Raw genomic sequence first — 21,614 nt, 5'->3', positions numbered from 1 at the left:
TTTTGAATGCCCCAAACAAGTGATACTCCTTTAAGTCTCTTGGGAGCTGAATCAGTTGGTGGGGAATGAAAAAAATGGCATAGCCTCCATGCCTTCCCCTCAGTAGCCTGAAGCAGCAATGCACGCTCAGAACACAGAACTCCAATACTATTTGAAAGACAAGGTCCTTCTTGCCCATTCTGGCCCTAGCAAGTCATGTCAGAAACATGGGCTGCTGTCCCCACATTTGTCTGCCATGGGTGGGAAATGAGTAGTTGCCACCATACTGATGGCTGAAATCAATAGAAATTAACTGCCATTTATCAGCTAAGCTGTTTCCTGGAAACGACAAATATTCAAATAAACTCCACAGTTACAACATAGTCACTTCAGACGGTTTCTACCAGTATGATTGTTGTCCAGCTGGAGAGAGCCATTCCTGCTACTTTCTTCTCCACTATTTTCCCTAACATCACTCATGATTTATATTGTAAAGTTTATTTATTTATTTTGAGGGGGACAGAGAGAGAGAAGCCCTGTAGTAGGCCTTGCTGTCAGCACAGAGCCCAACGCAGGGCTTGATCTCATAACTGTGAGATCATGACCTGAGCCCAAATCAAGAGTCAGATGCTTAACTGACTGAACCACCCAGACACCCCTCATGATTTATATTTTTAAAGGATAACTCTGGCTACCATATTGAATGTGGGTTATGTGGTACCGAGGACAGAAGTACAGATACCATTTAAATCGACTGAAGTAATTCAGATGAGAGATCATGGTGACTTGAACGAGAGTGGTAAAAGGGAGACACTCAGAAGTTTCATAGTCTGGGTGTATTTTGAAGGTAAAGGCAAAAGATTTCCAAATAGGTTGAATGTGGCAAGAGAAAGAGGGAGACAACGGGGTGAAGGTTGACTTCAAGATTTTTTACTGAAACAATTGGAGAGACGAAGCTGCCGTCAACTAAGATGGAGGGCAGTGTCAGCAGCCAGCCTGAGATGTCTATATGACGTATACGCAGAGATATGAGCCTGAAGTTCAAGAGAGAAGTCTGAGCTAGAAATATAAATTTGTCAGTAATCACACATAGGTGGAATTTAAAACCATGAGATGAGACAGCATCACCAAGGAAGTCAGTGTAAGTGGAAAAGCCAACAAAGGATAGAGCCCTGAGGTGCTCAACACTGAGAGGTGGGGGAAAGAGAAGGAATCACTAAAATAAGCCAAGAGTGACCAGTGAGGCAGAAAAACTATCAGGAGCGTGTCCTGTCTTAAAAAGAAAAACCTGAAGACATTTTTCATGGAGAAGAGAGTGAGCATCCCTCTGAAGTGCTTCTGATTAGTATGATAAGGACAAAAACTTGACCGTAGGATGGCACCATGTAGAGTCCGTTGGTGAGGTTAACAAGGGTAGTTTTGGTTGAGCACTGGGAATAAAAGCCTCATTGGAGTGGATTTACAAGAACGTGGGAGGAGAAGGATTACAGACAGAGGGTACAGACAATAATTTTGAGGAAGTTTGCTACAAAAGAAAGCAAAAAATTGGGCAGTAGGTTGTAGGGAAGTGGGTCAAGTGCCAGTGTTTTTGAAGGGGAAAAATAACAGTTTATGGGAGAAACAATGGTTACGTAGGTTCAGCAGTTGAGGATAATCCAGGAGACACAATACAATCGATGCTATAAAGAGAGAAGGAAGAATGACCCCGGGGAAGGTACCCTTGAGTAGGTGAGTGGCGACCGGATTCAGTGCACAGGTTGAAGGCTTGGCTCTTGACAGGAGCTTGGAAAGTTCATTTATGTCACAGGAACACAGGCTGGATCTTGGGAGCAGATGCTAGTGATGGAAGTCTGGGGAATTTCTCTCCAGGTTGCTCACGTTTTCTTACTAAAGAGGGGAGCAAAGTCATAAGCTGAGAGTGATGATGGGGACAAAGCCAAGGTGAGTGAAGACAAGCGTGGAAGAGTTGGTTGGGAGACTGGGGAATGGGAGAGGAGGTTGAATAAGGTTGAAATGAGGGTTGAATGGGAGAGGAGGTTGAAAAGTATACTGCAGACAAACAAACAAACGAACCGTACTACAATGGCCAGATGGGATTAAGGTTCATTTTCAGTGCGGGTTAAAAGATTTAAAAAAAGACCATAAGCATCCTTTTCTGCAGTCACGTTCGGTTGTGCGAAGGGTTGGATCCAATCCACATTGGGGTTTTTGTCAAGTGAGTACAGTGAAGCAAGAGTGGGTTGAGGATTGAGCATGTGGGCGAGGGGGTGCTTATAAGGAACATAAATTTAAGTTGATTGAGTAGGAGAGAGAGGACAGGAAAGGGGTAAGGGACAGTGGAAGATGGCAGAACAACAGAGCAGAAGTACTTGAGGCAAAGGATTATTGGAAATACTCTCTCAGAGGAATGAGCTACAAAGACAGGAGGGATTATGAAGGATTTACAATCATGAAAAATGACAAGGTAGAGATGCCCCTAGGAGCATGTGACCCTGGGAGGGCGAAGATTTTTTACTGAAGATTTTTACTGATTTTTTACCTATCAAGGAAGATAGGGCTCTCTTTGCTTTTCCCACCAGCATAGAGCTTGGGACAAGTAGGCATTGAATAATCATCAGTTGAACGAATGGGGGGTGACTACCAACTGGCTTCCACAGCAGTTCTGATGTGTTTCCTACCTTCTCTGTTCCAACCCATTTGCTCTTAGCCCCGGATTGCTCGGGCACAATTTGTCTCAGATCGATGAGAATTAGCACAGGTGACCCTTGGCACAACTATGACACCAAAATTCCTAACAGTGGCTCTTGCTTCTCTTTCAGTGCATATTTAACATCTTCTTATTCAGAGACTGCGAGGGACCTGGGTGGTTCCACTGTTTCCCGTTGCTGCATCACCTCCAACCCCCGAAACCTGCTCTGGGAACAGAATAATATTGCCTGTTTATACCTCAGAATGGATAAGTAAATGTTTCCTCTCTTGGGAGGGCACATTGAAGTTATTTTTAATGTTAATTTATTTATTTTGAGAGAGAGAGAGAGAGAGAGAGAGAGAGCATGGGCAGGGAGGGCAGAGATAGAGGGAGAGAGAGAATCCCAAATAAGCTTTATGCATCAGGACAGAGTCCAACGCGGGTCTCGATCTCATGAACTGTGAGATCATGACCCGAGCTGAAATCAAGAGTCAGACACTTAATCGACTGAGCCACCCAGGCACCCCTGGAAGGACACATTAAAAAAAAAATTTTTTTAATGTTTGTTTATTTTTGAGAGAGAGACAGAGACAGTGTAAGGAGGGGAGGGGCAGAGAGAGAGGGAGACACAGAATCGGAAGCAGGCTCTAGGCTTTGAGCTGTCAGCACAGAACCCGACGTGGGGCTCGAACCCTCATGTTCTTGAAATCAGACCTTTGCCCTGGGTGGGCTGTGGGTGGGGGGAGTAGCATTGGGTCAGTGGGAAAATCTCACCATAGACCTGTTTACTTCACTTTTTTTTTCTTTGTTCTGAAAGCACAGGCTGCAGTCCTGACGTGGCAGTCCCAAAGCGTGGGTAAGTTTCCCCACTCAGGGAGGAGAGGGTGTGGGTGGCTCAGTGAGGCCTTTAATTGCTATTTTAATTAACTTTATGGAGGTATAATTTATATACTATATCCAATTAGCTTTATTGAGGTATATTTTGGAAACTGTATACACCTTTCAAGTATGAAGTTCAGTATGTTTTGGAAGTAATGTGCCAATCAAGATACAGAATATTGCTATCACCCCAGAAATTCCTCTGTGCTCCTGTGCGATCAGTTGCCCCCTAGCCCCAACCCAGGAAACCATGGTTCCGTTTTTTGACACCACAGATGAATGTTGCTTGTTATGAAGCCTAATATAAATGCAGTCCTACAAGATGTCCTCTTTCAGGTCTGGCTTCTTTTGCTCATACTTTTGCTTATTATTTTCCACTGCTGATTAATATCCCATTGAATGGGCATACCACAATCTATGTACCTATTCACCCAATGATGGCTGTTTGTGTTGCTGGGTTGTTTTTTTTTTTTTTAGTTAATCAGAAGTTATTTTAAAATGTTTTTTTAATGTTTTTTTTTTTTTTTTTTTTTGAGAGAGAGAGAAAGAGAGAGTGTGCGTGCAGGGGAAGAGAGAGAGACAGAGAATCCCAAGCAGGCTCGATGCCAGCCGCGCAGAGACAGACACGGGGCTCAAACTCATAAACTGTGAGATCATGACCTGAGCCGAAATCAAGACCTGGATGCTCACCCATTTGAGCCACCCAGGAGCCCGATTTGCAATCAGCAGTTACCAAGCTTCACTAAGCACCAGGCGATGAGCTAGGCGGCGGGGGGGGGGGGGGGCCCCCCACCCCGACCACCACCATCCCACACAGCTAGAAAGAAACATAAAGTCAAAGAACTTTTAACATTTTTCTTTGGTATGCTTTATACATTGCCTGGATCCCCCTTTCCATTGTCTCTGCTGATAAGGTCAGGCAGACGACAGAACAAGTGGTCAAACAGCCAGGGAGGTACGACGGAAACTCTGGGACCACCACTGGAGACTGGGCTTGCCTGCTTGCTGTGGGGTTTTGTCTGCCTGTTTTGAACACTTGGGTTTGTGCTGGCGATTTTTACATCATGCATTAACATGGTTGCCCCAGTGTTCAGCTGGAACGAGGCTGCTCAGGAGTTCTTGATCTGCCGGCTGACCCACCAGCTAAACTAGTTGGGGATACACTAGTTCATAGAAAGCCCAGCTGACAGAGACCACCAGGCATGGGGTCCCACTTGCCTGGGACTCCAGCCGCATTAACCCTGTCTGATAAGAGCACCGTGAGCCACTTGGCTGTCACTTTGGAGAACAACAGAACTTGAGGTAACTACATCAGAGCCACTCTGAACACACATTTAAATTCTCCAATCCTTGTAAAAAAAAAAAGGGGGGGGCGCCTGGGTGGCTCAGTCGGTTGGGCATCCGACTTCGGCTCAAGTCACGATCTCACGGTCTGTGAGTTCGAGCCCCGCATCGGGCTCTGTGCTGACAGCTCAGAGCCTGGAGCCTGCTTCCGATCCTGTGTCTCCCTCTCTCTCTGCCCCTCCCCCGCTCTCACTTTGTCTCACTCTGTCTCCCAAAAATAAATAAATGTAAAAAAAAAAAAAAATTCTCCAATCCAATTATACGCACTGGAAAAATAAAGCCAAACCCCGCATTTCTTGAACAACACGGTCCCAAAGGCAAGTTAACCATTTCATCCGGTGCTCGAGAGAAAAAAACAGCCCGATCCTTGTTCCCAAAGATAAAAGTGTCTGAGTGGAAGACACTTAAGAAGAGACTGTACAGTATTTCCCAAATTGTGTGTTTTGTACTTTATGGGAGACATAAGGGATTTTTAAGGGTCATATTAACAGTGCAAGAGTTTCACATCACATGCTGGCTTGACAGGAGACGCCACTCTCCTGAGGGCCCTTCCATTGATAAATAAGCTTACGCTATTATTGTTCTGTCGGACCCTCATGCCCACCCTGTGGGCAAACAGGGCAACTACCGGTGTCCCCTTTTGCAAATGAGGTCGCCTAAACTTAGTAAAGAGCAGCGCAGGGACCCGGGAGGGTAAGCGATGGATCATTGCAAATGCAGCGTGGGATCCTGTCTTTTTTTTTAAGATGCTGACATTTTGTTCATCACGGGCTTTTTGCATTTAAGTGACTTTTAAAATATCGTGTTAAAATGTTAACGACCTTGATTACTGAATCTCTTTGCACCGGAAGCTGGTGCCTCAATGACTTTATTCTAGGCCCCGCCCTGCAGGCCGAGAGGATTAGCTTGAATCCTATGAAGTATCCATTTACTATGTGTCAGAAAGGGCTAAATAGCAATAATTTCGTATGGGTCCCCCTAATGGATGCTTCCAGGAAGGAGTCCTACGCGTCTCTGTGCTACGTGTGACTGTTTTATTTTTGGGCGTGCAAGGGTCCTCAGCCTGGCTGCACATAGATCCAGCCATGGGGCTTGTGTTATAACCAGAATCTCAGGCTTGGGGGGGGGGGGGGCGGGGAGAAACGGTATGTGTGTTCCCAAAAAACTCCTCCAGCGTGGACTACTGGATTACAGCTTCTGGATCAAACTCGGTCTAGACCAGGCTAGAGAGAGAGAAAATACCCTGGATTCCAATTCTGGTGGCCTCACTTTCTAACCACAAGAGTTGAGGCTAGTTGCACGTCGTAGAGAGTGTTGAGTGACGCATGTGTTTAGCGCAGTGCTGGGCCCTGGGAAACCCTGGACACCCGTTAATGGTTCGATGCACTATTACTTGGTGCTGAGGCCCAGAGAAGTGAAAGCCACCCAAGGTCACCCGGCAAGTTCGTGAAAGGGTTGGGTTTGTGGCCCAGGTCTTTCTGGCCCCGTATCTAGAGCCAAAAGAACCACGTTTGAGATCCACTAAATGCTCCCTCCACGGATGATGCACTCGGCAACTAGCCCACCGGGAATGAGGGTTACGCCTGGCCAGAGAGGAGCTGAGCAGGCAGGGGGAGCCGAAATGAGCAGGTTCCTGTCCCTGGAGGATTGCCCTCCTGCAGGGGAACCCCCCCCCGCCCCCCCGCAGCCTCTACTATCTTCCGTGGCCCAGACTTCTGATTAGAGCTGACAGCTGCTTCCCTTTCCTCGCCTTTAACCTTTCCTGTGCTGGCTTCGGCTCCCCGCACCTCAGCCCCAGCCAGGGACTTCCTGATTACTGAAACCGCAGGCACCACTGGGGACCTCTGCCTTGCGGGCACTGCCAGTAACTCACTTTCCCGAGTTCCTTTCCCGTTTGGCTTTCTGTCACGCGCCACAGGCCAAAGAAAGTGACTCGGCGGGGCCCAGCCTCATCTCCGGCCACCTCTCCTCCTCACCTCTCAGGTTCCAATCAGCCCCAAGGTCTCGTGGCGCCTCGGCCCTGAGGCCGCCCTGCCTGTGCGCTGTACTCGCCACCCTTCTGACCTGGGAACCCCCCACCCATCTCGCTCTCCAGGCAAAGCCCCGGTCAGCCCTCGAACCCGGAGCTGATCAGCAAGCTCTCTGGTGGCCCCGCTGCCTCCAGGCCATTCTGTCAGGGGCTTCAGGGACTGCCTCCTTTCACAGCAGTTTTCTAGAATTCGGTTGTATCCACTTTCTCCCCGCATACCGGACTGTGAGCTCCTTTTGAGGCAAAAGCCGTTCCCTTCATCTCCCCGGAAACCAGGAAGCTCACGTCTCTAGCGATCATAGCCATGCCCCCGAGCACCCACTGCCTGCCAGGTGCCATCCTGGCCATTATTCACGGTCTCATTCTTTTAGCCAACAGCCAAACGAATATCACCATCCTTCGGAGTTTACGATCGAGGAAAGCGAGGCGCTCGGAGCCCGCATGATGTCCCCGTGATCGTACAGCTCCTCTGAGGAGCAGGTGGAATTCGAACCCGAACACTTGAACTCGTAGGGTCTGTGGCTTCACCACCCGGCTATGCATCCAGGAAGGATGGGGAACGCCTGACAAGAGGGAGCTAGGGAAGGGGTTTCTCCCTTCCAGGAGTCCAGGTCTTACTGGGGCCAGAGCAAACACGCGGGCGGACCCACACAGAGCATGGGAAGATACGAGGGGAAGCAGAATCAAAAGCCACAATGTGTGCTACAGAGACGTGCTTCTCCAGCGTGTATGTACCTCACCCGGAAATCTAGTGAGACTGTAGACTTGGATTCACATGGGGCCGGGGCCTAAGACCGCATTTCTAACAAGTTCCCAGGTGACGCCGATGCTGCTGGTCCCGGGGTCCACACTTTAAGGAGCAAAGATGAACCCTGAGGCCAAAGTAGGCCAAAGGAGGGAGATTTTAGCGTAAGCTGCGGAGGCCCTGGGACAGTGTCCTGGGTCTGCGATGATGGAGGGGCTCTGGTGGGCGGAGGGAAGGAAGGGAAACATCCTCCTTGGGGTCATCCACCACCCTGCCCTCAGGAGCCTGGAGCGAGGGGTGGTTCCAAGGACCTGTGACTTATGCCCTAAAGCCACCTCGACACCCCACCCCCCCTTAACGAGCAGCTGCACGGAGCAGGAGCTCCACGTGTGAATAGCCTGTTTTTGAGAAATGTCCCATTCTGATCGTGTCAGGAAACATTTTGCAGATTCAGAAGTCAGAGCCAAAGGGAAGTGCCGTGTGTCCTACAATTAGCTGCAGTAGTTAAATAGGAACAATCTTTCCCCCAAGTGGTTCCTCTTGAGGGGAACGTTTCTGCTGGCTCCAGGACTTTTTGGCCACCTATAAAGCTCCACAATGGAAAATAAAGAAATTCTCAAGGAGGACGAGTTCTTGGCTAGCACTGGAGAAAGAGAAACTATCAACCAAACCATGTTCCCTGCAATGGAGACCTTTGAAATCAACGGTAAAGTACTCCTTCCCAGTAATGACATTGCCTGGTGATGTACTTTTTCTGTTGGCAACATGAGAATGGACAAGGTGATAGGAAGCCTAGGTTTGTACCGTCGACTCTCACTAATCCATTTCTGGAATGCTTCAATCTGGAATTCGTAGAATGCTAGTAATAGATGCTGTATCGTTAGCATATAGTTGGGGTTGCTTTTTTTTAGCTTCGCAATAAATTGTATTCAAATAATTTCCCCAGATTAATGCAGTTACCATACGCTCCTCCTTTGTATTAGCGTCTTATTTGGACACACAGATTGTGTGATGAAATGGCAAAACAAAACAAGAGGGATGAAAAGTTTCCACAAAACTGAAGCCAGTGCCACGTAGTTATTTAATGTAATTCCTTGAAAATTCTTTAAGGTGACTTCCATAATAACTGATGTGTTGATCAGGGAGTGCTTTCTCCATTTCGTGTGGGCTAGGCTATGTTTGTAGCTTCGTAATTAGTTTGTCTTAGATTCGCTTCAGGTTTTAAAAATTCAGGCAACTCTGTCGTCTTTATTTTCTCCCTCATTGTTATACAGGTGGTGCATTTTTTAAGTCTTCTAGACTTTAAAGTCACCAGGGAGTGTTTTCCACAGGGGATCTCTGGTTTTCCATCCCAGAATATCCTTTCGGAATTGCCTTCTGAACTAATGAGTCATTCCCGCTCCCAGTCTTTTCTGGAAGTTGTATGTTCAGAGCAAGCGAAGTTCTGTCCCCTGGCCTGATTTGTCTCTCCCATCCAGCATTTGTTCGTGCGGTCACCGGCTGGGATTTAAGGGGGTACAAAGATGAGGGGCTGGGTGTTCTGCCTTTAGGAATTTACAGTGTGGTAACAGAGAATGCATGCACGCAAATGCCTTTAGTAATTGTTGGCTATTCAGAGCTTGGGGGAACGCAGCATTGCCGATATGTGCCTTTTAAGGTACTGAAAATGTGCAAGCAAGGTCAGCTGATCAAACATATTCAGCACCTGCTGGGCACTGTTCTCGGCACCGAGGGAAGAAGCAAGAGTAAATGGGGAGTCTTCAGTCACGTTGGTGGTGGCAGGAGGATGGCAGGATGAGGCCACCCGTAAACTATTTCTGAACAATTTGTCACCAGCACAGGACAGATCTATGGACAGATCCAACCTGGTCTCATGTGAAGGTCGGAGGTGGGAACTCTTCTAAAGTTTAAAGAATAAAGGGAATTAGTGACAGAAGATGCTGGCTGGAGCAGGAATAGAGGACCACACGTTTATGATCTATTCATAGGGGATATTTAGAGAAATACAAATGGTTCCATGAGGTGGGGTCAACACTGAGTGGGGAAGTTCAGAGGGGACTGAGACGAGGACCAATTAATTTAGACTTTGTCCTGAAGGCAATGGGGAGCGTTGAACGTTTGACATTGGGCAAAGAGGCATTGGTTTGCATTTGAGATTACTTGACGTAAACACAGGACGAGCTACAAGAGTAACTCTGAGGACAGAGAGAAGCATGGCAATAAGAGACAATAAGAGGCAATGGTTATGAGGAAGGGAAAGGGAGAATGCTCTGGAAAGATATTAGAAGTCACGTCAGTAGGACTCTAATGGCGGGGCAACGCAAGTGAGGGGGGAGGCCGGCTTCAAGGAGGGATTCCAGCTTTCTGACTTGGTTTACGGAGGCCGCTAACTAAAATTCTGACCAAAAACCGAACGAACAAACAAAACCCTCCAGCTTCGTTGGAAGGAACATTTTTCTAAATGTATTGACAACTTCCTGTCTTCTCATACAAAGATCGCGGCCCATATGGAACTTTCCAGATGAATGCCGTTATGAACAGTAATCACTGTGAGGCTCTGTAACATAGTGACCCCCTCAGGGCTTACTGAAATGAATAAAACTCCTTGCTTCAGCACTAAATGGCTCCAAGCATCTTCCTTTCCTTCCATAAGGAAAGGGCTCCCTCCCTTTCCTTATGTCTCCTGAAGATGGCTTTCGTTTTCTGAAGAGACTCAACCTACCGCTGGTCTTGCTGTGCAGAAGGCCCGCCAAAACCCCCGGTGTTTCCTCGGGGACCAGTACGAGCTTCACCCTCTCCCTCAACGGCGGAGCGTCTGGCCTTGAACAAGAAACTCTCCCCTTGTCCCCCGTGTCAGTATCCTTCTGGGATGCACTCCTGTGCACCTTTTGGAAAATTACGGACATTTTTCTTTATTGAGCTTCCTGTCTTTCCCCCAGAGTGTCTGGTTTCTCAAGAAGGAGCTCTGTTAGCACATCAGGAAGCTCTTGCGGTCCGTGGGATGGAATCTGTCTGGACCTCTCACCTGGAGCCCTCCACTATTTCGGGCCTCATGTCTTGCTTCTTGTACGCCTTCCCACCAATTTCAGAACATACTTCTTGACAGAGAAAACCCCCAAACACACGGGTGGAAAAGTTGTTTGTTCTGCTTAACAGGAAGCACTGCCCCCCGCCCCCCCGGGTGGGTTTAGCTGTCTCTTCTTCCTGCTCTAAAGATGATTTTAAATATTCTCCAAATAGACCTGAACACTGGGCTCTATTCGGGGTCAGCCCTGCTGATGAGATTGCTGTCACTCCGGGTCCTTGTTCTGACTTTGGTTTTTGTCACGTCACTATTTCTCAGCATCTTTTAGACATCCAGCTCCACCCTTGAGTTCTTTTTTTCCTAGCTTTTTATTATGAAACCATTACAGACTCACAGAAAGTTGCAACAACATGTGTAGGGAAGTCTCTGTGACCCCCCCACCCGGTTTCTCCCGGTGAGAACATCTTGCGTAGCTACACTATCACAACCGGGAAATGGATATTGGTATAACTTATAGAGCTCAGGCATTCGTGTGTGTGTGTGTGTGTGTGTGTGTGTGTGTGTGTGTGTGTGAATAGTTCTCTACGAGTTTATCCTATGTGCATATTTGTGTAACGATCACCAGCATCAGAATACCGAACTGTTGCATCACAAGACTCTGTGTCATGTTATCTTTATAGCCACACATACATACCCCTCACCGCCCCCCACCGGCGATCCGCGTCCCCTGGCAATCATCAATCAGTTCCCCAATTCTACAGTTTTGCCATTTAAAGAATGGTGTATAAACGGAATCACACAGCATGTAACTTTTTTAAGATTGGCTTTTTTTCCACCTAGCACGATTCCCTCGAGATCCATCCAAGTTGGTGTATGTATCAACAGCTCTTTTTATTAAGGGGTGTTTTTCGTGAGTATTACTCCATGATATGAATATACCGCAGCGTGTCTCACCACGCACCCCTTGAAAGACATAACACACTGTTGCCAGCGTGGAGCTACTACGAATACAGGTGCTATGATCATTTACGAAAAAGTTTTTGTGTAAGCCTAAGTTTTCATGTCTCCGGGATAAACGCCTCCAAGTGCAGCGGCTGCATTCTAAGTGTGGGTTTGGTTTTTTAAGAAGCGGCTGATCTATTCTTCCAGCGTGGCTGTGTCATGTTACGTTCCCACCAGTGACGTACAGCTGACTCAGTTTCTCTGAGTCCTTGCTGGCAATTAGTATTTTTACTATTTTTATTTTAGCCATTCCGATGGGTGCCTGATCGCGATATCCTATTGTAATTTTGATTTGCATTTTCCTAACGGCTGCTAATGTCTGCAAATATTCTCTCCCAGTCTGTAACGTGTCTTTTCATCCTCTGAACAGTCTTTTACAAAGCAAAAGTATTTAATTCTATGGGGGAGGCCCTACCTAGCAATTTTCCCTTTTACAGATTTACAGTCTAATTTCCCCTTTTGCAGATTTACAGATTTATAGATTTACAGATTTACAGATTTACAGTCTAAGCCCTCTTCACCTGGCCTGAGGGCCCACAAGTTTTCTCTTATGTTTAATTCTAAAAGTTTTATAGGGGAGGTGGGTGAGGGGATGGGCTACACGGGTGATAAGTATTAAGGAGGGCACTTTTGGGGATGGGCACTGGGTGTTATACGTAAGTGATGAATCACTAAATTCTACTCCTGTAACCAATACTACACCATACTTGTCGATGTCGAAACATCAAGTAGCTATTCCTCACATTTTATTCTTTTTCAAGGTGATTTTAGCTATTCTACAGTTTGTACCTTTCCATGTAAATTTTAGCATAAGCTTACTGATACCTAAAAAAAAAAAAAAAAAACCTTTCTGGGATTTTATCGGAATTGTGTTACACTTCCAGATCAGTTTTGGAGAATTGGCATCTTAACTATGTTTAGTCTTACAATCCGTGAACACAGTGCATCTCCACATTTATTTAGGTCTCTGTTTTTGTTTTTTTTTGGTTTTGTTTTTTAATCAGGGTATTCAAATTTTCAGCCTACACCTCCTGTATACATTTTGTCGCCTTCATATCTAAAGAGTTCATTTCCTTTGGAGCGACTGTAAATGCCATTATGTTTTAATTGCGATTTCCACCTATTCGTCACGAGTATATCAGCATGTGACTGAATAAGAGAGTGAGAACAGACATCCGTGCCTTCTTCCCAATCTTTAGAGCAAATGATCCTGTTTCATTATTATGTATCATGTTAGCTTTAGGTATTTTTAGATGCTCCTTTTTTTTTTTCAAGTTTTATTTATTTTTGAGAGAGAGAGAAAAGCAGCACACGCGTGCACACAGGAAGGGCAGAGAGACAGGAAGAGAGAGAATCCCAAGCAGGCTTTGCACTGTCAGAGTGGAGCCCAAAGCGGGGCTTGAACTCACAAACTGTGAGACGATGACCTGAGCCCTAATCAAGAGTTGAACGCTTAACTGACTGAGCCACCCAGGCACCCCATTAGATGCTCCTTTTTTTTTTAAGTTAAGGAAATTCTATTTTATTTCTAGTTTGTTGAGAGTTTTTACTTGTGAATTTATTATTTATAAAGAGAGTTAGAATTATGAATTATAATTATGAGAGTTTCAGTATGAATTTGATTTTGTCAAGTGCTTTTTCTGTGTCCATTATATGGTTATCTGATTTTTCTTCTTTAGCTCATTGATATGGTGGATCATACTGATTGATTTCTGGATATCAAATCAGAGTTATATACCTAGAAATCCCATTTAGTCATGGTATATAAATTCTTTTTATACATTGTTTAACATGGTTTACTAATATTTTGTGGAGGATTCTTATGTCACATTTCATGAAAGGTACTGATCTTCAGTTCTCTTTTTTTATGTTATCTTTGGTTTGCATTTTCAAGATAATCCTGACCTCCTAAAATGAGTTAGGAACTGTTCTCTACTCTTCCATTATCTTGTAAGAGAGTATGTAAAGCTAGTGTTAATTCTCTTAAAGGTTTGATAGGATGTTCCAATAAAATTATCTGGGCCTTGACATTTCTTTTTCAGGTGCCTTTTCAGTACGAATTAAGTTTATTTAATATATACGGACATTCATATTATGTATTTCCTATTGGCTGAGTTTTGGTAGTTTGCAGTTTTTGAGAAATTGATTCATTTCTTCCAAGTTGTGAGCATAAAGTCAGTGACAGGATTTTCTTATTTTCTTGTTCCGGGCTGCAGGAACTGTGGTGATAACTCCTATTTGAGTCCTTATATTGATGATTTGTGTCTTTTCCACTTTTAACTTTGTGAGTCTTGCCAGAGCCTTATCGATTTTATTGATTTGATTCACGGAACCAGTGTTTTGTTCTTTTGATGCTCTCTTTCGTTTTCCTATTTTATTTTTTTTATTTTATTTATTTTTTTTTTAATTTTTTTTCAACGTTTATTTATTTTTGGGACAGAGAGAGACAGAGCATGAACGGGGGAGGGGCAGAGAGAGAGGGAGACACAGAATCGGAAACAGGCTCCAGGCTCCGAGCCATCAGCCCAGAGCCCGACGCGGGGCTCGAACTCACGGACCGCGAGATCGTGACCTGGCTGAAGTCGGACGCTTAACCGACTGCGCCACCCAGGCGCCCCAAGCTTTCCTTATTTTAAATCTCATTGATTTCTGCTCTGATCTCTGTTATTTTGTTTGTTTGTTTGTTTCTGGTTGCTTAGGGTTTATTTTGCGGCTCTCTTCCAATTTCTTGAGCTAGGACCTTAGCTTATTGGATTGAGACCACTCCTTATTTGTAATGTCAGCCTTTAGTGCTGCTATGAATTTCCTTCTCGGTGCTACTGTAGCTGAATCCAATAATTTGATATGTTGTATTCTCACTTTCAATCAGTTGTATTTTTAAAAATTTTTATTTAAGGGGTACCTGGGTGGCTCAGTCAGTTAAGCATCCAACTCCTGATTTTGGTTCATGGCATGATTTCACAGATCATCGGTTCAAGCCCCATGTCAGGCTCTGCACTGACAGCACGGTGCCTGCATGGGGTTCTATGTCTCCCCCTCTCTCTGTCCTTCCTCTGCTCTCCTTCTCTCTCTCTCAAAAAAAAAAAAATATTTATGACCTTATAGCTCATACATTATTTAATTTTTTAAAAAATTTCCAAGTGTTTAGAGGTTTTCCTTGTCTGTCTGTTATTGATTTCTGTTTTGATTCGATTGTCAGGAACCATACTCTGGGCAACTTCATTTCTTTTCCATTTTGTTGGGGTTTGTTTTAGGACCCATGAGATAGCCTATCTTGGTGAATATCTCATGTGTGCATGGAAAGAATGTGTATCCTGCTATTGTTGCATGGGATATTCTATAACTGTTCTTTAGATTCTATTGGTTTATGCTGTTGTTCATTTCTTCTAGAGCTTTGCTGATTTTTGATCAGTTTCTGAGAGTGGGATGCTAATGTCCCCAGTATTATCGTGGATATATTGATTTCTCCTTCAGTTATATCAATTTTTGCTTCATACAAATGGGAGCTCTGTTGTTTACTTTCTTGGAGATAGCACATGGTTGAGTCATGCTTTTTAATCCACTTTGTCATTATCTGCCTTCTCATTGGTTTGTTTGTTTTTTAAAGTTTATTTATTTATTTTGAGAGAAAGAGAGAGAGAGAGCACGTGCACACGATCAGGAGAGGGGCAGAGGGAGAGAGAGAGAATCACAAGCAGGCTCCATGCTCCATGCTGTGCCTGACATGGGGCTCGATCCCACGACGGTGAGACCAAGACCTGAGCCAAAATAAAGAGTCAGACGCCCAACTGACTAAGCCACCCAGGTGCCTCCTAACTGACATCTTTAAACCATTTACATTAAAGTAATTATTGATGTGTTAGGGCTTAAATCTGCCATGTTATTATGCATTTTCTCTTTGTTCCTCTGGTTCCCATTACCAGTTTTTCTTATCTTACTTTCCTATGAGTTGCTTGAACATGTTTTAGAATTCCATTTTGACTTATTTATATTTTTAAAAAATTTTTTTTCAACGTTTATTTATTTTTTGGGGGGACAGAGAGAGACAGAGCATGAACGGGGGAGGGGCAGAGTGAGAGGGAGACACAGAATCGGAAACAGGCTCCAGGCTCCGAGCCATCAGCCCAGAGCCCGACACGGGGCTCAAACTCACGGACCACGAGATCGTGACCTGGCTGAAGTCGGACGCTTAACCGACTGCGCCACCCAGGCGCCCCAACTTATTTATATTTTTTTGTTTGTTTTTAGTTTATCATTTGAAATAGTTTTCTTAATTTTTTTTTCTGAGCACTACACTGACACTGTACATATATAATTTATCACAGTCTACGGACATCAACATTCTACCACCTTCAGTCAAGTGTAGAAATCTTATTTCCATTTATGTCTTTTGAGCCTTTCCAGTTTTGAAATGTAATCATCTTAAACATTTCCTCTACATGCACTAGGTATCACATAATTATGATTTTTTTTCAAACATCAAATGTGATTTTATTTTATTATTATTTTTTTTCATTTTTTTTCAACGTTTTTATTATTTATTTTTTTGGGGGGACAGAGCATGAACGGGGGAGGGGCAGAGAGAGAGGGAGACACAGAATCGGAAACAGGCTCCAGGCTCTGAGCCATCAGCCCAGAGCCTGACGCGGGGCTCGAACTCACAGACCGCGAGATCGTGACCTGGCTGAAGTCGGACGCTCAACCGACTGTGCCACCCAGGCGCCCCTCAAATGTGATTTTAAAGGGGCGCCCGGGTGGCTCAGCCAGTGAAGCCTCCGACTTCGGCTCAGGTCATAATCTCATAGTTCGTGAGTTCGAGCCCCACATTGGGCTCTAAGCTGACAGCCTAGAGCCTGGAGCCTGCTTCCAGTTCTGTGTCTCCCTCTCTCTCTCTGCCCCTCCAGTGCTCACGCTCTGTCTCTCTCTCTCTCTCTGTCAAAAATAAATAAACATTTAAAAAAATTGTTAAGAAATCGATAAAAAAAATTGTGATTTTAAAAAATCATGAGAGGGGCGCCTGGGTGGCTCAGTCGGTTAAGCGGCCGACTTCGGCTCAGGTCATGATCTCACGGTCCGTGGGTTCGAGCCCCGCGTCAGGTTCTGTGCTGACGGCTCAGAGCCTGGAGCCTGTTTCAGATTCTGGGTCTCCCTCTCTCTGACCCTCCCCCGTTCATGCTCTGTCTCTCTCTGTCTCAAAACTAAATAAATGTTAAAAAAAAAAATTAAAAAATCATGAGAGAGATGGCCTAAACACATCTCCATATTTACTCATTCTTTTTTCTTCTTTCCTTTTGCAAGTGCTATGCTTTCTGCTGTTATCATTGCCTTTCTGTCTGAAGAACTTCCTTCAGCCATTCTTCCTTTCTTTTTTTTTTTTTTAAGATTTTATTTTTATTAAAAAAATTTTTTTTAATGTTTATTTTTGAGAGAGAGACAGAGACAGAGAGAGAGAGAATTAGCACGAGCAGGGTAGGGGCAGAGAGAGAAGGAGACACAGAACCTGAAGCAGGGTCCAGGCTCCGAGCTGTCAGCACAGAGCCTGACGCGGGGCTCGAACTCACAAACTGTGAGATCATGATCTGGGCCGAAGTTGGACGCTTAAGCAACTGAACCACCCAGGCGCCCCGAGATTTTATTTTTAAGTAATCTCTACACCCAACCCATAACCCCGAGATTAAGAGTCACAAGCTCCACTGACAGCCAGACAGGCGTCCTCTGTTAGCCATTCTGTAAAGGTAGATCTAGCAGCAATAACTTCGTGTAATTTTCCTTCATCTGAGAATATCTTTATTTCCTGTTCATTCTTAAGGGATATTTTCACTGGATACAGTTGATAATTCATTTGTTGAGCACATGAAAAATGTCATGTCACTTGCGCTTTCAGATGAGAAATCTGCTGTCATTCAAATCGGTATGTCTATGGGTCATGAGTCATTTTTTCTTGGCTCCCTTCAAGATTTTTTTCTTTTTCTTTAGATTTTTAATTTTCTCGGTATGTAGGGCGGTTTTTTCCCCAGCTTTTTTACTTGTGATGTGTCTTGTTATTGAGTGCTTTGAATTTATCATGTTTGGGGTTTGCTCCGCTTCTTGAATTGGTAGGTTTGTGACTTTCGCCAGATTTGAGAAGTTTTCAGCCACCATTATTTCTTTAACTATTTTTTTCGGCTTCACACTCTGGGACTTTACTGATATGAATGTTATGTGTTTTGTTATTGATACATAGGTCTCTAAGTCTCTTTATTTATTCTTTTAGTCAATTTACTCTGTTTTCCAGAAAGGGTAATTTCTATTGTTCTATCATTTAGTTCGTTGATTCTTTCCTTGATCACATTTATTGCACTGTTGAGCCCATCCAGTGAGATTCTTTTTTTAATTGGTAGTTTGAAGTTCTACAATTTCCATTTGGTTCTTTTTTATATTCTCTATTTTTTCATATATTAAAAAATATGTTTGGGGCACCTGGGTTAAGCATCGGTTAAGCGTCCGACTTTGGCTCAGGTCATGATCTCACGGCTCATGGGTTCGAGCCCCCGCGTCGGGCTCTGTGCTGACAGCTCAGCGCCTGGAGCCTGCTTCAGTTTCTGTGTCTCCCTCTCTCTCTCTGCCCCTACCCTGCTCATGCTACCTTTCTCTCTCTCTGTCTCTCTTTCTCTCTCAAAAAGAAATAAACGCTAAGATTTTTCTTTATTTTATTGTTTCAAGAGTATTTGTAATTGAGCATTAAAGCCTTTTTGTTTTACCCGCTCTCAAGTCCTTATCAAATAAGTCCAATGTTTTTGACACCTGCCAATTATCTTCTCTCATTCAGGTTGCCATTTTCTCTGTTCTTGGTATGATGAGTGGTTTTCCATTGTATCGTGGACATGTTGTGTAGTATGTTAGGAGACGCTGGATCCTTTCAAATCTTCGGTTTTGGTAGAAAATCACATCGCTGGTATCACATGCATTCTGGCCCATGTTGTGGGCTGCGGTTCGAATATCAACTTAGTTTTCAGAGCCCTCACTACGCTGTTCCGGTCTACGTTGTTCCCCTGATGCTATGGGTATCCTTGTTGGTTCCCTTCTGGTGCCACCTGCAGGGGCAGAAGGTACTTCCTCAGACTGTCCAGTGGTGCTAGGTGGGGGGTGGAGACATCAAGCCAATAGGGCAGAAGCCACTTTCCTGGGCCTGCCCACCAGCAGCCTAGTGCTGGGTTCAAGGTGGGGTGGGGAGGGGGGCCTTCTGCACCCACCAAAGCCAAATCTGCCACAGCACAAGGAGCTGGGAGAGGGCAAGCCTGGGAACCCTAGAGTCTGTGTACGGATTTTATTTTTTTTCTTCGTGGAGATCTTGTATAGAATTGAAATTTTATTTGCCTCTGGAGCCACATTTTCATTTGGAGTCAAACAATAGAGCTGCCCCATTTCTGAAAACTGTTTCCCTAAACTCTTCAGTCAGACTCACCACGGTTTGCTCCAGGGAAGCTCTTTCTAGTTCGCCAGCGGCTTCTTTCATTCTCTCGTCTCAGACAGCTCTTCCTCGTTGGGGAGATCCAGTCTGGAGGAGAAACTCCTTCGCAGTTTCTTCTACTCCTTTAGAGCTTAAATGATCGGCATAGACGATAAAGAATTTATCAGATTGGGGTGCTTGGGTGGCTCGGTCGGTTAAGTGTCCGTCTCTTGATTTCAGCTCAGATCATGACCCCAACCGTTCGTGAGTTCGAGCCCCACCTTGAGCTCGGCATTGACAGCCCGGAGCCTGCTTGGGATTCTCTCTCTCTCTCTCTCTCTCTCTCTCTCTCCCTCCTCCCCTCTCTCTGCCCCTTCCGTAACTCTCTCTCTCACAATAAATAAATAAAAACTTTAAGAAGATTCATCCCGAATCTTATTTGAAAAAAAAGAAAACTTTATCAGATTATCAGCTCTGTACAAAGTCAGTTAGATAAATGCCATTCCCAGTTTCTAAAATACCTTGCCTCTGTGTTACATGATAGCTTTGGCTTAAAAAAGCACCCTCGTTGGGGCACCTGGGTAGCTCAGTTAGTTAAGCGGTTGAGTGTCCGACTTCAACTCCAGTCGTGATCCCACAGCTTGTGGGTTCGAACCCCACGTCGGGCTCTGTGTGGACAGCTCAGAGCCTGGAGCCTGCTTCGGATTCTGTCTCCCTCTCTCCGCCCCTCCCCCACTCATGCTCTGTCTCTCTCTCTCTCTCTCTCTCTCAAAAATAAGTAAACATTAAAAGAAAATAAAAGCATCCTGGGCCTGAGTGAACACCCCTGAACTACTCCCATCATACTATCATGTCTGGTTTTCCTTTCATCATCCTTACTCAAATGCCTTCCACCCCTCCGACCATCTGGTTTGAACATACTCGTATTTTCATATGTTAACTAACTTGAATCTAAATATGTTTTAAAGCCGTTAAAGAAAGCTATGTGTCCCCTTGCCAATTTAATTATACTAAAATGTGAATTAAAAAAAAAGAAAATATCTATATTTTCCATGCTGGCCCTCATTGCCACCTCTGACCTCTCTAACACCGTGTCTCTGAAGCACACTATCTTTCTATTCCCATTGTTTCCTTGGCTTTAGTGCTGTCTGGTTTGTGAGTTCGAGCCCCGCGTCGGGCTCTGCGCTAACCGTATGGGGTTGCTTGGGATTCTCTCTCTCTCTCTCTCTCTCTCTCTTTCTCTCTGCCTCTCTCTCTATATATATCTTAAAACAAACATTTTTTTACAAGGTGTAGTGCTGTCTACAAGATTGTATTCATCGTCCGCCATCTTCTGTTAAACGCGAGGCCCCCCTTGTGCGTTGCCCATCCTTGCCACAATGACACGCTTACCTGAGGTCTGCAGTTGCGTTCCTGATGCTTCCCCAACACTTCTAACCTGGCAGTGCTCCACTCTGCACGTGCTCAGCGCCCAACCTCTGCGGCCACTCATTCATCCGTCGAATATTCATCTTCCGGCACGTCGCGTGTGGTCTACACCACATCGGTGCCAGAAGGCAGCCCGAGAAGCTTCCGGGCTAGTGGGGGGAAACTGAGACATAAACAAGAGACGGTTCAGGGAGATGGATGCCTCATCAAGCGGAAACCTAGGGCGATGTGGGGAGGCATAGTGGGATCCCACCTAACCCAGGGGAGTCAGAGAATGCGTCCTGGAGCAGGAGGAGCTCCGCCGTGCTCCCCAAAGATGAGGGGGAATTAGTCAGGCAGAAGGGAGGAGGCAGGGCCATGTATTCAGAGGAGATACATGGCCTGGAATCAGAAGGGTGTCACCACGAGTGGTCCGGCCTGACTCTTGGTCAGGGTCCACGTGGGGTGTGGTGTGGAGGTGTAGCCACGGGACAACTGGCTGGCAGGAGGTGAACAGGACAGTGGGCAGTGAACAGCCACTGGAGGGCTGAAGATAGGGAAGCGACTTGGCCAAGTTGTGTGTTAGAGTGCTCACCGAGGCCGCCGTGTGGGCCCCCCTTTTGGGAGGGGCGGTGCGGGGGACGCTCTGTGCTAGACGAAGCATAACCAAGTGCCACTAACTAAAAAACCACCCAATGGGGCGCCTGGGTGGCGCAGTCGGTTAAGCGTCCGACTTCAGCCAGGTCACGATCTCGCGGTCCGTGAGTTCGAGCCCCGCGTCGGGCTCTGGGCTGATGGCTCGGAGCCTGGAGCCTGTTTCTGATTCTGTGTCTCCCTCTCTCTCTCTGCCCCTCCCCTGTTCATGCTCTGTCTCTCTCTGTCCCAAAAATAAATAAACGTTGAAAAAAAATTAAAAAAAAAAAAAACAACAAATAACCACTCCTCTTGCCTCTGCCAGAGCCATCTTGAGACCACCACGCATTAGACGATGCCAACGCAGAGGCATGCGCTCTGCAGGTGGCTGGAAGGATCATCAGCAGAATAGTAACGGTTCCACAGGTGATGGAAACTAGACGCGAGGTTCCT

General features: G+C 45.5%; 1 protein-coding gene across 1 annotated transcript in view; it reads left to right on the top strand.

The window, feature by feature from the left end:
* Positions 1 to 8,180: 8,180 nt before the first annotated feature.
* Positions 8,181 to 21,614, top strand: part of MARCO (macrophage receptor with collagenous structure) — a 42,243-nt gene continuing 28,809 nt past the window's right edge. The window contains exon 1 of the mRNA XM_040474873.1: positions 8,181 to 8,371. Coding sequence (XP_040330807.1) covers positions 8,263 to 8,371 — 109 coding nt within the window. The 5' untranslated portion in view covers positions 8,181 to 8,262. The remainder of the gene's footprint in view (positions 8,372 to 21,614) is intronic.

The sequence above is a fragment of the Herpailurus yagouaroundi genome, unplaced genomic scaffold, assembly GCF_014898765.1.
Source record: "Herpailurus yagouaroundi ecotype Mexico unplaced genomic scaffold, PumYag 140, whole genome shotgun sequence".
In the NCBI taxonomy this organism is placed as follows: domain Eukaryota; kingdom Metazoa; phylum Chordata; class Mammalia; order Carnivora; family Felidae; genus Herpailurus; species Herpailurus yagouaroundi.
The sequence above is the reverse complement of the archived record's forward strand: the minus strand, read 5'-3'. Positions and strand labels throughout refer to the sequence as shown.